General features: G+C 37.4%; 1 protein-coding gene across 2 annotated transcripts; it reads left to right on the top strand.

The window, feature by feature from the left end:
- Positions 1-2,411: 2,411 nt before the first annotated feature.
- Positions 2,412-19,824, top strand: LOC122065896 (protein GIGANTEA-like). Of its 2 annotated transcripts, none has more exons than XM_042629728.1 (15): positions 2,412-2,641; positions 3,163-3,467; positions 6,386-6,457; positions 6,604-6,658; positions 6,767-6,909; positions 7,139-7,413; positions 8,816-8,874; positions 12,906-13,146; positions 13,282-13,435; positions 14,964-15,173; positions 15,356-16,900; positions 18,201-18,269; positions 18,434-18,652; positions 19,065-19,157; positions 19,265-19,824. In XM_042629728.1, the coding sequence occupies exons 2-15, from the start codon at positions 3,381-3,383 to the stop codon at positions 19,562-19,564; spliced, it is 3,522 nt and encodes a 1,173-aa protein (XP_042485662.1). In that variant the 5' UTR covers positions 2,412-2,641; positions 3,163-3,380; the 3' UTR covers positions 19,565-19,824. The 2 variants fall into 2 exon arrangements, with proteins under 2 accessions (XP_042485662.1, XP_042485657.1); XM_042629723.1 differs by having other exon boundaries at positions 3,134-3,467.
- Positions 19,825-21,550: the final 1,726 nt, after the last annotated feature.

The raw sequence follows: 21,550 nt of genomic DNA, 5'->3' as shown, positions 1-21,550 counted from the left end.
GATAATACACATTCTTATAATAACTAACAATATATATGAAATTTCTTAAATTGTTAGTTAAAAAGACGTGGGAAATATTAGTTATACATCATGAAGCCCACTTACTCCTATGGATCTAATTAGTAGTAAACTAGTAATACATAACTATCTTGTTTTCTAATTTTATTTCATTTGTTTGGCTACAAAATGATAAATATTTTTAAATATAGATCACGAGAGGGCATTTTTAAGTGAAGTATGCATCTGGAGCATGAAGCTCCAACATGTGCTAAAATTATCAATAATATTTTAATAGCTAACCCTTTGTAGTCTCCACCTATCAAATCGACCAAAATTTAAGTCAAAATTTGATCACACTAAAACGATCATCTAATTCTAACTCAACAAAAGAGGGAATTATTTCGATTCAATTGCCCCATGATATTTCATTCTATTGAGACTTAAAACGAATTCATCAATTATTACTTTCATGTCGAACCCTAACAATTTCTCCCTCTTTTATGAAGTATACGTGAGGATTGGAACCGTCTTCAAGGGATTTTGCTCTATTATTAGGATCACATTCGATTTGCCATATAAAAAGTAGAACCCACTTTTGAAAACTAAGTACTCAAGCAGATGATGGTTGTTGCTTTCAAGTGGAACTCCTAATCTCTCATCGTTGACCTCAATTATTATATTCATTAGTGTAGGCAACACTATGATAAAGTTTAAGCTACATACGCATCATGTGATTAACCCTCTTTATTTTTTCACAAAGGCAAATTTTCTGATTATACCCATTAAGTGATAAGTCATGATCATTTGAAAATGTGACACATCATGCATGGGAAGATGATGACTGGTGCCCTATACATGTTGTATCAAGCCCCGTCCATCTAAGCTTGCATGATTAGGCCGAGTAAGCCAGGTTAGGCAACTTATGATTAGTTCTAACATTTCACATCAAATAACTAAGCATATGTTTGGCTCCTTGTATAACGAATTATTAGATAAGAATTGACACAAATCAAACTGCTATATCAGAGCAATCTATTGACGGCCACGTAATGATACAAACATTGTTAGGTCTCTAAAATTAACTAATAATATTGATACTTGGACCTGATTGGATCATGGATTACAATTAGATCATGGCTCAAGAACTCAGAAATTGTTCATGGATTAGTTTCCATTGATTTCAATTCAAATCAATTGAAAATCGACCCAGACTTAATTGAATTTAGCTGGAACCTTACAAGTTGGAACTTGGAAATCAAAAGAAGATGCGTGGATTTTCCGAAAAAAATATGTTTTTGGAGTTTTTGATTCAATAAACTCAAGTGTCTTTCTACAATCGGTAAGTTTCATTGTTTTTTTTGTTATTCAAAAGAGGGTTGCAGAAATGAGCTGATTCACTTGATCTGGCACTTCGTCAATCTATGAGTTATGGATAATTGCATCTTCTACTTAGTATTCTTGTCTGATTGTATACTTGCAGGTGGTCAATATTGTTGATGGCAATTTAGATTCGGCCTCCCATGAGCTCTAAACTATTGCATGGGATATCACCTTATTAGCCACTCATTATAATGGGTTTTGATTGAGTCCTTCATTTTCCTCGAGATATGGTTCAATCTGCTCATATTCTGACTATTCAAGCTTGTGTGTTTCCCTTTGTATAACTCCTGGGATAGCCCCCTTTTACCTTTTTCTAAGCCATACTGTTTGTACCAAGAGAAAGCAAAATAACAAACAAAGGGATAGACTGAATGATCCAAAGCCTTCCTTAGAAGTAATACAAGTACCTTAATGCCACATTTATGTTATTCTCTTGATTATCATGGTTCTAAACTCAGATTGGATTGGGTCAATAACAGCCGAATTGGATTGCTATTGGTCTTGATCGATTCTCAATTTGATCCCAATATACAGATAAAGCCCAAATAAAAAGTGATTTTTATAAAAATAAGGAATAAATCCATTCGATCCAATCCAATCCAAATTGAACCAGATTAGTATCTACTTTGATAGATCCCAAATTTTAGAACCTTATTGATCATTTCATTATCTGAATGGGGTAGTGGCTAGGGCGTCAAAATGCAAACCCAACCGGTAAAGTGAACCGAACAGAGCCTTATTGGATCTCGAGGATATCTTAGTCATTTCATATTCCAGAAACCCCTTTGCTTTCATTTCTGAACCTAACAGAGCCTTGTTGGATCTTGAGGATATCTTAGTCATTTCATATTCCAGAAACCCTTTCGTTTTTATTTCTAGTGGCTACGATTTTGACTATTTGATTAATTTGTTGTTATTTTTTTAAATTCATTCATGTGGTCGCGTATATGTGGTATGTCATGTATGTGTGGAGTGCATGCTTGTGGATGTGTATCCGCGAGGAGAGGGAAGTGCCTGAAAATATCAATGCCACGTAATAACTATCACAATGAGCGAGTGTGCCAGCTCGGCTGTGCCCAGTAGCGGCGAAGGATCTTTTTCTCGCCTCCCATTACCTCTCAATAATCTACAAAATCTACTTCTTTTCTTCTCTTCTCTTCCTGTTCTCAGAGACTCACAGAAAACCTGTAACAGTGAAGACGAAAATCTGAAGAACGAGGCTTCAGATTCCTGAAATCTCTTCCTGCGAATGGAAAATCAGGTACTGTGCTTTCATTTCTTCTTCGCTATTTTTTTTTCCTAATTTTTTTTTTAGAGTATTTTTTCTGTAAAAAGATTCCACCATTTTCTGTTTGTGCTCGAGTTGTTTTCACTGATTCAGTCCAAAGATATTTATGTTTTACCCCTGATCTCCTTTAAAAGTTGTGGGTTGCATGAATGCCAGTTTTTAAGTAGTGAAAATGGATTTTTATTTTTATTTTTTTATTTCCATTTCCATTCTCCTTTCTGATTTCATTTTGTTCTTCATTTGATGAAGTTTTCTTTTCTCCTCCTTTTCCGTTTTCTTCCGCTGTTTGATTGTGAGAATAAGAAGTCTCAGATATTTAAATCTGGTGTCTTCTTTTTTTTTTTTTTTTTTGTGAATTTAATCTAAGATTTAACTGTTTGTGTTTCTCCCGTTTTTGGTGATTTCTGTTTTTTGTGTGGGAATTTTATGCCGTGAATTTCTTCTGTATTTTTTTCGTTGGTGCAGATAATTTGAACTGTCCGTGGATGGTGCAGATAAGAACTGTGGATTTATGAGAGGACTGACGAAGTTATTCTGTACTTCAGACTTCATTGATTCTCCGTCGTAAATTATTTTTCAGAGAGGTGGGGCGGGTTCTCTGCTTCAAGTGTCAGATATCGTGACTCTTGATTGATCACGGCCAGAGATTGTAGCATGCTTTGGTGTTAGTATTCACTTTAGGTGTAGATATTTTTCTCTCATAGATATTACTATGGTGAGCACATCCGAAAGGTGGATCGATCATCTTCAGTTCTCCTCGTTGTTCTGGCCCTCGCCCCAAAATGCTCAACAGCGACAGGTTTACTGAACCATCAATATTCCTTTTTCTGTTTAACCGTAATAACTTCAATTTGTTGATGGAGTAGGTATTGGTTGTTGTTTGTTTTCTGCTTTACATAATGATTCTTGCACTGTAATCGTTTATTGCTAATCTTCAACTGATGAAATAGGTATGATGTTGTGTATTCAGATGTTACTGATATTTAGCCCAGAAAATTCAATTCACTATGAATTTCATTACATCTTAAGTGAAAGCTACCTTCTGTTCATGGACTGCAAATAACTATATATGTTGTATTTCATCGTATAATGGAATTCAGGTTTGGTATAACTGCTGTATTTCCCATGAATATTGAAGCTTGCTTGGTGATAAAGAACGGAACACGGCCTGTGAATAAATGAAGAAGGAGGGAACAACCGTGTCCCTAGAACACTATCAAAGTAAAGCTAACAGAGTTTAGAGAAGGGCTAGAGATTTGATGCCAATCTCTGGAGCCATTCTTTTGTCACGAGTCAATGATTCATTGGTAGCTATAATGTCTTGGTCACATTAAAATTTTCAGTGTGGTGCCACTCTCTCTCTTTCTTTTAACTTCTTGTGAACTCAATACTTCAGCTTGTTTGTGGGGAGGCATGAATACTTCTTTTGCTTGATCCCGTTGACTTGAAACATTGTCTTTCCTTTTGTTATTTTTGAAACTTTATTCTTGTCTTTCCTTTTGATCGTTCTTAAAGCCCATGACCTTAGATAGATTGAAAATGGGAAACAAGATTTGCAATGTCTATTTAAAACCATGTGTTTTCCCTGAAAACTTTATGATACTGCAAAGCAATTCGCCTCGTACAAGGAGAGGGGGAGGGGGGAGTGGAGAGGAGCTTATCTCTCTGAAGATATTCTTACATGTATATTGGACAGAAAAAAACTTAAAAAGGAGAGAAACTGAGGAACATTGCATTTTTAGACCTGCTTGTGTTCTAGAGTGAATTTCATAAACCGGTACTTAATCCCTGCAGTTACATTTGTAGTTTTCCCAGATAAATTGTAGTAGGCCAATTTAGTGCCTCCCTTGACATCATGTATTTCCTCACTCCCTCTACTATCCTTGGGTTTTCCCTGGCTTCTTCATCTACGTTAAGCCTGAATACACTTATCGACCTGTGACCATCTTTTAAGGACACTTCTCTTTGCATGTATTTCACATTCAGGAATATGGATGTACTGTAAGATCTTATCTCCTCTAAGGTGCAAGACCTTTTAGTGCTGAGTTATGACATGAGTTCACTAAAAAATTTAGGATTCAATAGACAAACCTAAACCATCAAAATCCCTGCATCTTGTTTTACTCTAGTCTCCCTCCTGTAATTCTTAAGCATAGAAAGACCAGTTAGGTTCTTCCACATGCAGAGGTTTATTGGCCTGACTTATTACATGAGTAATGAGTTATATCCTAAATTCTTGAATTTTGTAGGTAACCTATTCAAAATACAAAGTGACCATTAATATCCTTGCATCTTGTGTTACTCTAGTCTCCCACATTAAATTTTAAACTTTTTATCTTTGAAAGACCAGCTCTTAGGTTCTTACAGTCTTACTGAAGTTTATCAGTTTTTGTATCCAGCCCTGCAATTGACTTTGGCTATTACAGGCATTTGATACAAAGTTCTCCATTAGGATTCTTTTCTCTAAAAAATCTTCGAATTTTTCCATTACGCTCCCAAGAAGCTTCTCTGCCATACTTATCTCTAGCTTTGCCTCATCACCCTGAAAAACAAATCCACTGATTTCTAAGAGGAAAATCCTACCATACAAGGTACTCTTTTTGTTAGCTAAACATTTCTAAGTTCTTGATTTTTATAATTTTAGAAATTTAGCTAAGCCAACTTAAGGCTACTAAATATACTGGGAGAGGTTTCTATGAGCAAGTGGCATAAAGACGAGCACCGATGAGATGTGGCGGAATATTTTCGTACATAGGAGGGCAGCAGGGTCATTTCATGGGATGAGGAGGAAGATAGGGAGAGAGGGTGCTAAATTACCCTCCATTGGCAGTTCACAGAACCTTTTCCCATATCCTAGTCTGAGTAACTTCCAACTATTGAAAAAAAAGGAAGACGATCCCTAGCAGGCAGTGTGGGGATGCTTTCCCATGTGGCCACACCCTCTTACATTCCATGCCCACATTTACACACTCTCTCCTCTCTAACCATTTGGGCCCCCTGCCGTGATTGGTGTGGCATGGGAGATTTCCCCCTCACGAGTGGGGTGGGAAACCCTTACCCGTAGGTTACATCGTAATCATTTGATCTGAGGCTTGCTTGGATGATAATTGCATAGAATTTTTTATGAAAGGAAAATTGGTACTTGGACAGTATTGAATGAAATTCTATAAAAAAAATTGAGAATGATTTACTCTCTCTCTTTTTTTTTGGGGGGGGGGAGTTTTCTTGGGTGGAGAAAAAAGGCAGTCTGTTGGATTCTTGGGTTAGGTACATACACTCAAACAATTTGGGGGGTGGGGGGGGGAGAGTTTCTCTGGGTGGAGAAAAAGGGCAGTCTGTTGGATTCTTGGGTAGGTACATTTCGAGCACTACAAACAATGGGGGGGGGTGACAGGGGTCAAAGATTTATGACCCTTAATTTCTCCCGATCACCTCTGCTTTGCCGAGCAGAAAACACTTTTGCCTTACTTTTATCAATGTTTTGCCTAATTTATCTTTACCATTTACTGACATTTCTTGTTAATAGAATTTTAAGATATGGCTTCAACCATACGGTCTGCCGTAGTGGCATTTATGCATGCTATTTACTTGGTGAAGTGAAAATAAGTATGTTCTTTATAATATTTCTTTTAATGTGCTGATTGTCTTTTTCAAGTTCCTAACTTTTCCTCACCTCTTCTACTTAATTGACCCACATGCATCTGACATTTCATTTAGGTTCAAATTACTGCTTATGTTGATTATTTTGGTCAATTCACATCAGAAAGGTTTCCCGAAGACATTGCCGAGGTATGTTGTTACTGCCATCATCTGTTTTCTGTTGGATGGCTAATATTGGTCTGAATTATAGCAATTGTAAAGTTCAAAGATTGTTAAATGAAAGATTCCCATGACAAGTTTTAACAACTAAAATGAATTTATTCTCCCTTTGACAGCTAATCCGGAGTCATTATCCATCCAAGGAAAAATGCCTTCTTGATGATGTTTTGGGTACTAGAACCTTCTCCTGATATCATATGAATTGAACCCCCCCGCCCCCTCTCTTCTTAATTGTTGCTGGGGAAAGCACAATAACCGTTCCAATTTTGCCTTTTCCAGCAATCTTTGTGCTCCACCATCCAGAACATGGCCATGCTGTTGTCCATCCAATTATTTCCTGTATAATTGATGGTACACTGGTGTACGACAAGAATAGTCCTCTATTTAGTTCTTTCATTTCTTTGGTGTGCCCAAGCAGTGAGGTATGGAACTCTACCGGAACAAAGAAAGTTTAATAAATTCTTGCCAAGATTTAATTCTGATAATATAGTGTGGACTTTATTATGCTGTCATACTTATCTGGGATTTGCAAGTTTATATATCCCTGCAGTAATCTCTCTCTCTCTCTCTCTCTCTCTCTCTCTCTCATAAAGCATATATAGTTAATGTTGAAGAGCAAGCATTTATCCATAACACATTCTTGAATTACAGAATGAATATTCCGAACAATGGGCTCTGGCATGTGGGGAAATTTTACGGGTATTAACTCACTATAATCGGCCAATTTACAAAGTTGAAAGTCAGAACTGTGAAGCAGAGAGAAGCAGTAGTGGCAGCCATGCCACAACAAGTAATTCTTCTGAGAGGGAAGCGTGTTATTCATCTTTGCAGCAACATGAGAAAAAACCTATAAGGCCGTTGTCTCCCTGGATTGCTGATATATTGCTTGCTGCACCTTTGGGTATTAGAAGTGATTATTTCCGTTGGTAAGTGAATGTATAGATTTTTTTGTACTATGGTGTGGTTACGTAGTTTAAATCTATTATGTAGTGAAGGTTGAATTTCTGTAATGATACATGAGTAGCAGTTTTCTATTTGAACCTGTTAGTTAAAAAACACGTCATACTGTCATACATGTGCAAGATAGATTGAAACAAGGTGCAGGAAAATTTCTGGTCTGCACAGTTATATTTGCCACATGGCAGGATTGGATGGAGTGGAATTTAGTTGACAGGTAGATCCGTAGGTCCCCTGCTCACATGTCAAGATTTAGACTAAACTGAGTTTGTCAAGTAGGGGAAAAAAGCATAGACTACCAAGAAGGTTTATTACCGAGGGTTTGTTGAAATTTATACAATATTCAGTTTGTTGATAAGCTGATTTCTAACAACAGTGCGATGGGGTTGAGGTTCCTGAACAATTACGTAAGTTCTCTGAACAGAAAAAGGAAAAAGAAAAGATTCTATGATAAGAAACAACATATATGATATATCAATTGATGCACCTGTGTTTGATTTCTGTTTTCCTAGTACTACAATTTAGCATACTTAAGTGAAGAAAGCTTATACGCAAACTTATGTAAGTCCATCTTTTTATCATGAAAAAGGAATCTATTTCATCATGATTTTGACCGTTTGATGATTTTTCGGCATAATAAAACATAGGGGATCCTTTGATAGTGTTTTTAAAAACATTATCCTGATTTGGAAAAAAAACAGAGTATGGGTTCTATCAATGAGTTCTACTTCAATTTGACATTTCAAATTGGGACAAATTTGGTCTCCTTTAGTCCACACCATTCAAATCAAGCAGCCTAGTCAACCAGCCCAATTAAAGGGAGAAATAGAAAGTTTGAGTCCAACTATGTTGCACTGCCAGACATTCTGTTCTTCTTTTGGTTCCAAATTGAGTCTGTGAGGATTTTTTTTGGTATCAGAAGGTGCTACTAGGAGTTTCAGATAGAAAGAAGAAGATTTGAATAATTTCTAAAACTCTTTTCTCGTCTCTGTTTCCACCAAATTTAAAGAACCCTATTGCAGCATGCCTAATGAGCAAGCTGCAAGCCCTAATAACCCATTCCTTATCATTTAAGATGATATCCGCTCTTTTGGTATGAAGCAATTTAGTGCCTTCTCTGGTTTCACCTTTAATTATACATATATATATATATATATATACCATGACTTAATTAGTCCATTTAGTTTCTGTGGTAGTAATTTTACGAATTTGCAATCTCCTTTGTATGCAAAACGCTTAGGATTTAGATCTGTAAGAAAAGGTAATCATTTTCTTAATTAATTTTGTCAATCTGAATTACAGGAAAAAATTGTAGGGTAGATCCTCTACTTAACAAGCTAACAGAACTTTCTAGTTTCTGCCCTTTAACAGGTGTGGTGGGGTCATGGGTAAATATGCTGCTGGAGGAGAACTGAAGCCACCTTCAACTGGTTAGTGAAGCATCTCTTTTGTCATCAGTGTGATGTAATATGGCATGTAAATCTGGCTAGAGTTTAAATTTTTTCACACTTTCTCAATTTTGCATGTATTTTATATTTTATTTTTCTTCCAAAAGGTCTTAATCTGCAGAATTGTTTTTGGCTTGTGAAGGCTTTTAGGAGTGATCTAAGTTTCGGGTTTTACTAACTTCGTTTTAAAGAAATGAAATGGAAGATCTCTTCCTTGGTGTTATATGCCAAAGGAGATATATATTTACAGACTTTTGTGAAAATCACTTCCTACTAAAACTATAAGGAACTTCCTATTATACCCACCATGCCCTCGTCTGTTCTGAATTTTGATGTGCATCAGACCAATAAAGCCCAATGCAATAGATGCATAACAGATAGGTATCAAGCGGCGCATAATTTTGGGTATCTTCATCATAGACTCCTCAAACTTTTTTTCCGAAACTGACCAAGTAACATCAGAAAATTCTGGGGAAAAAAGAAGAAAGAAAGAAACTCTGGGTTGAAAGTTAGATCAGGAAAAGGGAAAAGTGTCTCTGACCATGAGGTGTACTCACATTCGATTTTTTTATCATATTCTCACTCCATGCCGCAACGGCAAGGTTGCTCCATTGTGACTTCACTGACTTCATTAGTTCATTGGTAGAGCTCCATGACTTCGTCCTAAGGTTTTGAAATTTGTTTCTAATTTGAAGTTGATAATTCCTTGACTGGAAGTGTTTTCAGTTGTTCAACACAACTTTTGTCCAACTCCATCCAGACTTGGTGGGATATGGAAGAGGCATTGCTATTTAGTTATTATTTTTTTATAGGGAAATGTATCGTATTAAAGAAAAGAAAAATTCATACAATGACAGCCACTATCATCCTCCTTTAGACATGTCTTAAAGGAAGGACTCCAAGCAAGCAGGGATAGACACCCCTGCATTCAACAGTGTTAGAATAAACACCAAAGAAACAAGAAAAGAAAACAAACAGATTCACAAAGATACAAATATTTAACGTGGTTCACACACCAATGTGATATTGTGATGTGCTACGTCCACAGGCGAAGGTGAAGATGATTCACTATATGGTGGACGAAAGATTACAATGGAGATCTCTCAAGAACACCCAAACTTGCAGCAGGAACTCTCCCCTGAAAACCCTAACTCGAAAATCCCCAAATCTCACTTACTTGAACGACAAGAAAATAGGAAAAATATATATACTCCTTCAAGTCAGGTCGATCTATCGGGTTGCATCCGATTGGGTCAGGTTGTACTGCAGGGACTTAGACCCTGCGCCCCCATACGAGATCAGTGATGGGCCGATAGGCCCAAAGCCCTCTGCTACCATAAAAGATTCATGGTCTGGAATATATGCCTGCTATGCAGATAATTAATTATCCACATTCTTGGAGCTAGTTTCTTATTACCTTCTTTGGGTTCAAGTCATTGAATCTAAGTATATATATATATATATATATATACTTTGCTTAACTCAACCAGTTCTTTATTCAAATAGGACTCAATTTGTACTTTATTAGGTTTTCTATGAAGTGTCTGTTTAGGTTAACATAACATGCACTTGTTCAATTGGCATAGAGTCCTAAAAGTGAGTTAAATGACACATATTAGTCTTCATAAAATAGGATTGCTATCCTCCCCCCTTTGGAATGGGGCAATTTTGTTATTTGTGAAAAGCCTTTGGCTATTCTTTGGGCTATAGTTGCTATTGTTTTGCTTGATTCTATCATACCTGCTGCTGTTACTTATTTCAGCTGTCAAGTTCTCTGATCTCTTTGAGTCTCTGGTTACAATCTGCCAATTTTTCAATCAAAACTTTGGAATCTGGAAAGTTATTTAGTAAATAATTTTTAATTAAAAGATATCTTAATTGATTGGAGGGGGCTTCAAGTTCTGCTCATGCTACTAGATCAGATGTCAACCTGAAATTTGTTACCTCCGATCTGGATGAGAATTACAGCCAGATTCAGAGATATTTGAACCCTGGCAAATCACATCTAGGATTGACATTTTAGGGGTCGTATCATCTACAAATTGTGAATTTGGAACCTTTGGAATCTCTTCATTGGGTTAAAGATTTGGCTGAGATTTAAATCAGGGTTAAAGATTTGGCTGAGATTTAAATCAGCCTGTACATGCTGGATGATAGCTCCGGAGAACAAGGAAGTTCAAAAATTTCTGTGGTTCTTTTGGGTTCAGTCTGCTGTTTCTAAGAGAGTTCTCAGTTGGTTTCTAATCCTAAAATTTCATTGCATTAGGTTAGGTATCAATTCTGTGTGAAATCTTAGTTGGGGCTGATTCGGCAAAATGAAAGGTTGCTTGTTATTCTGTTAATTGATTAGGCTCATCTGCAGGATAAAGTGGTCTTTCGTAGACCTGTGCTTGCATTAAATCCTGAAGATTTATGTTGTTGTCAAGTGTTTGCCAGAAAGAGCATAACAGCCTCTTGGCAAAAATCCATGCCCATAACCAAAGTAATCAACTTATTGGTCGTTAATATAAAGTAAGAAGACTCGTATGCCACATCAAAAGGTTGACTTAGGGTCAAGATGTTCCAAGAACATGTTCTAGACAGGGCTGCAAGTTGGGCTAGCCAAACTTGAACTGGCCTTGACCCAAACAAGCTCTGTGCTAGTCAAATGGTTGCACTTGTTTCTTGTAAGCTTTTCCCTATAACCACATGTCTATCCTCTACACATGAGGGTCCAGGGCTGACTCCATAGGAAGAGGAGGTAGACCAGATCTGGGACTGGGAATGGCAGTTGGCTTTCACCTGGAATTTTGGATACTCCGAAAAGAGAATCTGTTAATGAGCTGGATGATAATGGCTTTGACAATATGAATATCTTCTAAACGTAGAAGCAACTGAAACTAAAGTTTTTCTAATCTGGAAAGCAGTAGAAGAGAATAAAGAGAAGCCAATCCTTGAAGCTAAATTACCTTTACTGCTGAAAATCAAAATTACAGAATTTCTCTTTTATAAGGGCTTGACTGGGATGTCCTCTATATAGTAACTAAAAATTACCCAATTCCTACTAGAACTCACACAAACTCAAAGGACCGTGTTTGTGCTTTGATTGCATATAGAATTATTGACTAAAAAAATCCGAGAATGATGACATGAAAGTAAGAAATATAATGGGAAATTAGAAAAGTTATGAACTTGGTAGCAGGCTCAGAGTCCAACTAGGAGTTGCAACTGAAGCTTCAAATCTGTTTTCTAGAGCTTGATTTTGGTTGTGAATGTTACGGAGGACCAAAATGACACCAGTGGTATGGATCTGAGCTGACACTTCAAATTAGAGCTGACATTTCAAAGTGGAGAAGAAAAGAAAGAAAGTCTTGGAGCTGCAGGTAATAGATATTGCAAGAAGCGTTGTTTGCAAACCAGCTGCTAATAGTTTTTTCTTAAATTTGTACCTGTCCTTGGGTCCTAAGTAATATACTGATATGTCCTATGTTATAAGTCGTCCAGTTTGGTAGCTTGCTTCTGCTCAATTCATGCATGTCTTTTATGTACTTTCAGGTTAAGTCTTGTCAAAGATCTCATGGAGTTATATGAAAACCATCACCAAGGCCCGTGGTTGAGGCAAAACTAAGAAAATCACCTTCAAGAAGCCATTAGTGTACTTTCAAATATAATATCCACATGGATGGTTATCTTAAATTGTGTTTTTTCTTACTATTATTTATATTTTTTATGGACAACAAAAGTTAACTTAGATTATTCTATATATGGTCTCACTGAAATCTACATTAATGATAGAAAGACAGTTGGTGATTGATGGTACAATGGAGTGAATAATGTTGGATTTCTGTCTTATATTAACTATTTGTGACTGCTTAGAATCGTAAGCTTCTCCATATTTTTATGCATGGATAAATTTACACTTCTTGAACATGATCTAGAAGAATTCCTTCTGTTCTATATTTTAAGTTTTAAACACAAATATGATTAAAGGGTTAACCAGGGCTTACTTGGGAATTACTTATTTTTGTGATTAGCTACTGGGCGTGGATCTGGGAAGCATCCTCAGCTCATGCCATCGACTCCCAGATGGGCTGTTGCTAATGGTGCTGCTGTTATACTAAGTGTATGTGATGAGGAAGTTGCACGGTATGAGACGGCTACTCTAACTGCTGCTGCTGTACCTGCACTTTTGCTTCCCCCTCCAACAACAGCTTTAGATGAGCATCTAGTTGCTGGGTTGCCAGCTCTTGAGCCATATGCACGCTTATTTCATCGGTGAATATACGTACCTTCTGTTAACGATTCCTTGGGTAGTTTGGATTCTCTCTTCTTCTTCTACTTGATGCCTTCCATTTGCTTTCACTGAGCTTACTTGGAAAATATTTATGAAGGTTCTTTCTTCGTTTTTAGATATTATGCCATCGCCACTCCAAGTGCCTCCCAAAGACTTCTACTTGGACTTCTTGAAGCCCCACCATCATGGGCTCCAGATGCACTTGATGCTGCTGTGCAGCTTGTGGAACTGCTCCGAGCAGCTGAAGATTATGCATCTGGTGGCATGAGGGTAAGTAGGATTTCAAGGCTTATGGTATTTATTTTCTTCACCTTCTTGGCAATACCTTTGTTTGTAGGTTCTGCACTAGAATTTGAACATATCTTGAATTCAGATTTATCATCGAATAGCCAATTTAGGCAATATTCTTGTCTCTCTACATGACACTTAGCATATGCCTCTGTGGGGCAGGTGGGTGGGGATGTTTTGCGCGTGTGTGGAAGCATTGAGTGACTTATTTTATTTCTTTAAGCTTTGTATGTTTTAATATGTATGATTTACAGCTTCATAACCATTCTTCTTTTAATTAATTCAATGTTGATTTATATGTTACATAAAAACTTTATTTTCTTATAGGCATGTGCAAATCAATACCCTTACAGCATTTCCCCCATATCTGGTGGAAAATATCACTTTGATGTTGGTTGAGAAACTACTGTAGCGTCAACATGGATTTTTTTATGCAGTTTGTAAAAAGAGCTGCAGCTTTATACATTCATAGCTGTTAGGACATAAAAGTGAAATCTATACACGACCTTATGTTAGAATATCTCCAAGGCTCTGGCATGAAAGATATTGCTCATAGTTGGTCACTCCGAATTACTTTCTATAAAGATTTCCCTGAGCTCCACTAGAAATAAATGATAACCATGTGTAATCAGTGATACACATTTAGGGGAGTAAAAACCATGCTGTTCAGTATATTCTCCAAATTTGTCCACCCCTTTGCCTTGTCAGTGCCCCTTTAAAAATTTGTTCATCTCTTCTTAGTGTGGGGTATCCCACTAAAACTAAGATGACTACTTGTGGTACTTCTTACCTTGGCCACCACAGCTTTGGCAATGATCTGTGATTATCTTGTCATCACTGCCAAGGTTTTAAATTGGTTGAAGTTTTGGATTTTTCCAAAATTCCAGCTTCCAACCAAAATCTTGATTAGATGAATTTTATGAATATGTTATTGAAAATATAGTTTTGTTTAAAGTATCCTAAACTTTCATTCCAAAATTCTTGGAATGATTTATGAAATTCTGGGTTTTGTAAATTGTATGCGTTTTTATTTTACTTTTTTTATGAAATTATACTTTATATATAAGGTGAAATGCTTATAAATATGAATGAGAAATAGACAACACAATGATGTAAATCAAGAATAATAATAATTATAATATTGTCAAGGAAACACTTGTCCTTTTAAATTAATATATTTGTCATTTTAGCTGGTTTTCAACAACAACCACCAAAGCCTTATCTCAACTTAATAGGTTTGGCTACATAGAGTTGACAACCAAGGACGAGCACAAGGTTCCATGCAAGAAGATTGACTGGTTGTCAACATGAACCTGAAAATTCATTGTTTTGTGGGGTGGCACGGTGGAAGAGCATTCGTGTAGGGGAACCAAATTGTTTTTAATAGAACTGCGTATTGTTTTCGTCATATAAGTTTGCATCTTTTTTTATCCCCTTGGGATCACTGAACTTAACTGATCAGCACACTGCATTCATGCCATCTTTAATAGTTGTTGATTTCTTGATGCAGCTTCCAAGGAACTGGATGCATTTGCATTTCTTGCGGGCAATTGGGACTGCAATGTCCATGAGAACAGGTATTGCTGCAGATGCAGCTGCAGCTTTACTTTTTCGAGTCTTTTCGCAGCCTGCGCTCCTTTTTCCTCCTTTAAGGCAAGCTGAAGGAGTTGAAGTTCAACATGAACCTCTGGGTGGTTATATTTCGTTCCACAGAAAACAGGTGACGGGAAATTTTGACCTGCATCTTACTCTTCTTGTATTGATGCCATTTACTGAATTTATGATTTCTTTGTTTACTTCAATTACTTGAACAGAATATCTTGTCACATGAGTTTTGAGGTTTTCTTAGCAAGTTAAAGTGTCTGTAATTAATGACCATTTTAAAATGTGATATATGACCAGATAGAAGTTCCTGCTGCTGAAGCAACCATTGAGGCCACTGCCCAAGGGGTTGCATCAATGTTTTGCTCCCATGGCCCAGAAGTGGAATGGAGAATTTGTACAATCTGGGAAGCTGCTTATGGCCTGATTCCCTTAAGTTCCTCAGCTGTTGATCTACCTGAAATCATAGTGGCAACACCACTGCAGCCTCCTGTTTTGTCATGGAGCCTGTACTTACCACTCCTTAAAGTCTTAGAGTATCTTCCTCGAGGAAGTCCATCTGAAGCATGTCTCATGAGGATCTTTGTTGCTACGGTGGAAGAGATTCTTCAGCGAACATTTCCACCTCAATCCTCAAGAGAACAAATAAGAAAATCAAGATATATTTTTGAAGTTGGGTACACATCCAAGAACCTTGCAGTGGCTGAGCTCCGTACAATGGTCCATTCGCTGTTCCTAGAATCATGTGCCTCTATTGAGCTTGCGTCGCGCCTGTTGTTTGTTGTGTTAACTGTGTGTGTTAGTCATGAAGCCCAGCCCAGTGGGAGTAAGAAAGCCAGAGGAAGTGATACTTATCCTCCCAATGAAGTTGCTGAGGACTGGCAGCTATTAAATGAGAAGGACAGGGACATTAGAACCAGGAAGGCAAAAAAGCAGGGACCTGTTGCAGCTTTCGATTCGTACGTTCTGGCTGCTGTTTGTGCTTTGGCCTGTGAACTTCAGTTGGTCCCATTGATTTCAAAGATTGGTAAAGTTTCGGATTGTAAGGATGTACTAACTGCATCCAAGCGTACCAAAACAAATGGATCTTCAAATGATTTTCGGAATGGCATTGATGCTGCAATTCACCATACACGTAGGATATTACGAATTTTAGAGGCCCTTTTTTCATTGAAGCCATCTTCTGTTGGTACATCATGGAGTTACAGTTCCAATGAGATAGTAGCTGCAGCAATGGTTGCTGCTCATGTGTCTGAACTATTTAGACGGTCAAAGGCCTGCATGCATGCTCTATCTATCTTGATGCGATGCAAGTGGGATAATGAAATTTTCACTAGAGCCTCTTCACTCTATAGCCTCATTGACATCCATGGTAAAGCTGTTGCTTCCATTGTCCACAAGGCAGAACCACTAGAAGCCCAGTTAGTGCAAGCACCATTATGGAAGGAAGCCCCAGTATGTTTGTCTGCTAAAAATCAAGGAAATTGTTCGAACACTAACTGCTTTGGACCAGAGCGTTCCTCGCGTGTAGGTACTAATGGCCCTGTGTCTTCCAAAAATTTCCTTAAATGCGAGAAAGCATCACTCTCAAATGATGATTCGGAAAATAACTTGGGGAAATGCATAGCAAGTTTATCAATGGATGCTTCAGAGTTAGCCAATTTCCTGACAGTGGACAGGCACATAGGATTTAATTGCCGTGCACAAGTTCTTCTAAGCACCGTACTTGCAGAGAAACAGGAGTTATGCTTCTCCGTTGTTTCACTTCTGTGGCACAAGTTGATTGCATCACCAGAAACACAGCTGAGTGCTGAGAGCACTTCCGCCCAACAGGGATGGAGACAGGTACCTTGTTTGGCACCTCCTTTGTCATAATTATTTGTAGAAGTACTTCAAATTTGTTTAGTTTTCACGTGAACCATTTTTTATGCATCTGAATACAAACGAACTGAATATTGATTTCAAAACGATATAGAGAGAGATGCACAACACACAAACACACAGCATTTAAACATGTACACATACTGGGGAATTACAATTTTTATTTTCCAGAGGAAAATACCACTTTGATGTTGATTGAGAAACTACTGTAATGTCATGAATTTTTTTTAGTTTGTTAAAAAGAGGTACAGCTTTATACATTCAATAGATGTTAGGACATAAAGTGAAATCTGTACTCGACCTTATGTTAGAATATCTCCAAGGCTCTGGTATGAAAGATATTGCTCATAGTTGGTCACTCCAATTGCTTTATTATTTTTCCTTTCTTGTTTAGCATAAGAAAATTGTTCTTCTAAAGCAGCTGGACTACAGTCCAGTAGAAATTTTGGCCCTCTAGGTGTGGAAATTCTTTTGGAGCTTTAAAATGACTTTAAAATTTTTTCCATTCTTGAGGACACTAAGGAAAGGTGGGGGAGAAAATAATAAAAGTTTCTGGTGGAGCTTAGGGAAATCTCTAAAGGAAGATAATTATATATTCATGACAATAATAAATGATAACCATGCGTAATCAGTGATACACATTTAGGTGTGAAAACCATGCTGTTCAGGATATTCCCCAATTTTGTCCATCCCTTTGCTTGTCAATTCCCCTTCAACAAATTTTCATCTAAGTTTTTTGCCTGGGTGACACCTAATTCCAGTCTGGAGGATGTCGAGTTTTATTTCTCTATTGTGATGCCTGCAATCACTTGGAAACTGTAAACCAAGTTTGGTATCAATCCATGCATGTATTAAGAACCAAACACATGGATATGTATTTGAAAGCTTCTTCAAAAATTGGCATCACATCAACTGGTTTTCTTAGTATTAAAAGAACTACCCTTAAACTGAATCCCTCTGCAAAGTTGTGCTCCTTCACACCCCCCCCCCCAATCAGAAGTAGTCCAGCACATAAGAATACAAATATCAATTTGCTGACCACTTGCTATTGAAGAGACCTGTTGTGAAATAGAGGTAAGGCACATAATTTAATTGAATATGGCTACAAATGAAACACCATGTCATTTATTATTATTGAAGTCTATTGAAAATATAATGAGCTTATGTGTGAGATAGTAGCCTTTCTTTATTGTTTCCTTTTTTTTTTTTTTTTTTTTTTTTTTTGTCCTTTTCTTTGACTGACCAACTTTTGCATCTTGTGCAGGTAGTTGATGCATTATGTAATGTTGTTTCAGCATCTCCAACAAAAGCATCAGCTGCTATTGTTCTCCAGGTCCAAATTTTTTTAATTTTCGCCTCATGTTTATGGTCACGCAGTGCAGGCTGGTGCACACACACAGACACACAAGCAAACATACTTTTGGTTATTTCTTAATAAATACACATGTTCCTACCACTCGTCTGTTTACTCACTTTAATTGACTGTGTCCATATCAGGCGGAGAGGGAATTGCAACCTTGGATTGCTAGGAATGATGAGCATGGTCAAAAGATGTGGGGAATTAACCAGAGAATTGTAAAACTAATTGTGGAGCTTATGAGAAATTATGATAACCCAGAATCATTAGTGATACTGGCGAGTTCTTCCGATCTTCTTCTACGTGCCACTGATGGAATGCTTGTCGATGGGGAAGCATGCACTTTACCACAGCTAGAGGTAATATTGAAAGAAAATAAAAATTCATATTTTTCTTGTTTACAAATATATGGTCCAAACGTTGTGCTTGGAGCTTTGCTGGTTATGTCTTAGATCTCCATATGAAATGATAACATTTTGCATGTCTATTCTCCTCTTGTGAAAAATTATCCCAATCTGCATTCTTCTTGGTGCTTTGTGTTTTTGAATCTTCTCAACGCTATCTCCTAGAAACATGTCAAATCTCATTTTGATTGATGGCTAATGATGTTGAAAATTACCTTTCTTGTCCAGTTATTTAAACGGTCCATTTGTCTCTGGTTAACTGGGAATACCTTTCAATTAGATTCTGGATCTCTGTGCTTAAACAGCTTACAGATGATATGTTTATATACTTCTGAGACTATGTTTCCATCTATACAAAAATGAGCAGCTTCTGGAGGCAACTGCTAGAGCAATTAAGCTTGTGCTTGAATGGGGAGAATCCTGGTTGACAGTCACAGATGGCCTCTCAAACCTATTGAAGGTAACCTTCCCCCACCCCCTACTCTTTCCTGGTACTTGTTTCAATTGGGTCCATGTTGAGGCTAAATAATTTTTTCAACGTGATTCAATTGATGGAAATGCATGCAGTGCCGTCTACCAGCTACTGTCCGCTGCCTTTCTCATCCAAGTGCTCATGTCCGTGCTCTTAGCACATCAGTCCTGCGTGATGTATTACTTATCCCTACAATTAACTCTAATGCTAAACAAGAAGACATACAAGACACACAAGGTCCGCACCACTGGCACTTGAATTTGGGCATCATCGACTGGCATGCAGACATTGAAAAGTGTTTAGCATGGGAGGCCCGTTGCCAGACTGCATCTGGCATGACGATCAAATTTCTTGATTTTGCTGCAAAAGAGTTAGGCTGTACGATTTCCCTTTGAGATTAACCAAGGGCTTATCAATGATCAGCCATTGCCAAATTTATTACACAGGATCAGGCCCTGCAAAATGTAATACTATAGTTTCTAATCCGTTAGCATCTGATCACCAATTTAGTATCAACTTTTGTATCAGTCATCAGTGAACTGAATTTTGGGGTCTCATGTGCTCATGGACAGAAGCCAGAGTGACAACTATCCATTTGATCCTTCATATGAGAGGATGATTTATGTACAACAATGAGGAAGATGGGGCTGTATGATATATATATATATATATATTTATTGTTAGATCAAACACCAAGAAACACGAATAATAAAGAGACAATAGATCCGTACGACACAGAGATTTAACGAGGTTCACACACCAGGGTGGTGTGTTACGTCCTCGGGCGAAGAAGAAGATTCACAATGCAGAAGAGAGATTACACCCTAGCAGTGGCGAGGAAAAACTCGTCCTAAAACCCTAGCTCGCGAAAAATCCCAAAATACAATTATTTTCTCAACAAGCAACAGTACATTATATATGGTCCAAATCACGGGTCGACCCATCGGGTCGCGGTCGATTAGATCGAACCATATCGCGGGGGCGTAGCTCCCGCACCCTCTTATGAGATTAGTGATGGGCTTCGGGCTTGGGCCTATCAGCCCAACCCCTCTGCTTTCATCACAGATCTCAGAAAAATTCCCCATTCGGGTCGCCACCAAAATATGTCGGATCGGGTCAATCTTTAAAACGGGTCAAGAATTCGAGATAAACTTAATATATATATATATATATTGATTAGTTTTTGTTATGTTCGTGTTATTTTTTCCAGACTTGATCCAATTCCTTTTTCTGTAGACAGGGTGCAACTCAGCAGTGCCATTCTTCCAGTATCATATGTTCTTTGCCTCCATTGTTGTCACTGATCACATTGATTCTTTGGCATGGATTTTAGTTCTCGGCATCAGTATCGATATTGGTCTTTTTCGATACCGATCATCGAAGAGGATTGGTGGGTATCTGTTATTTTTGCCCCTTGCTTTTCAGAAAATAAGTACATTTTTTCTTGCTGTTTTACGCCTGAAATGATATGGGTAATCGATTCGGATCGGTCAAGGATGACTGGTTTGAATGCTATTTACAGTAGGGAAATTTCTGTTTTTCTCTCTCTGACCGCTTGCAGTTCTGGAGAACCCATACAAAGGACTTGCATACTAGATTTCTATGAAGGATGCAGGTGACGGGCATATTCAAGTTACTCACCACCTTGTTAAACTGGTCGAAGTACATCAGCAATGGTCTCAATCTACATCCAAAAGAGTGTTAGATTTAATGAAATTAAAAATGAAAGATTCAAAAATGTGTTCTTTAGTTTCTGCAAGCTCTGTCTCTCTATGAATGCTTACTTGATGGAAATAGTCCAAAATAAAATGAGGGAAGTATATATATATATATATATAGAAATAGTCCAAAATAAAATGAGGGAAGTATATATATATATATATATATATATATTTTTTAAACATATTCAAAATGATAATAAATACCAAATTCAACATCTCGAACTTGAAAATACATATCAAAACTTAAGAAATCGGTTTGACTGAGTCGTGTCACCTAACACTTTTTTTTTTTTTTAAATTATAGACGCTCTCTAGTCCCTATATGGTGTAAACTAGGGGCCCGTTTGATAACGTTACCAGAAATGTGTTTCTGTATTTTCTTGTTCTCAGAAACAAAGAAACGGCATAAATACCGTTTGATAAAAGTGTTCTGTTCCACTTGTTTCTTGAAACATAAATTGAAATTTATAACAATTTATGCTTCAAGAAACATGAATGACGAAACAAGTTTTACTTGTTTCGCTCGTTTCTCGAAACAAAAATGGGGCACAAAAAATCGATATTGAAGACGAAGTTTGGCATCACTACCATCACCACCGTCTCCGCCACTAAATATAGGGTTTACGGACCTGATCCTGGTCTTCTTCTTCTTCTTCGTCG

The sequence above is a fragment of the Macadamia integrifolia genome, chromosome 2 (assembly GCF_013358625.1).
Source record: "Macadamia integrifolia cultivar HAES 741 chromosome 2, SCU_Mint_v3, whole genome shotgun sequence".
In the NCBI taxonomy this organism is placed as follows: domain Eukaryota; kingdom Viridiplantae; phylum Streptophyta; class Magnoliopsida; order Proteales; family Proteaceae; genus Macadamia; species Macadamia integrifolia.
The sequence above is the reverse complement of the archived record's forward strand: the minus strand, read 5'-3'. Positions and strand labels throughout refer to the sequence as shown.

Bases quoted from the DNA above. Each gene is read 5' to 3' on its own strand.
- LOC122065896 (XM_042629728.1), top strand. From the start codon at position 3,381: ATGGTGAGCACATCCGAAAGGTGGATCGATCATCTTCAGTTCTCCTCG. The intron at 6,458-6,603 runs GTATGTTGTTAC...TCCCTTTGACAG, and splicing joins TTCCCGAAGACATTGCCGAG to CTAATCCGGAGTCATTATCC. The intron at 7,414-8,815 runs GTAAGTGAATGT...GCCCTTTAACAG, and splicing joins AGAAGTGATTATTTCCGTTG to GTGTGGTGGGGTCATGGGTA.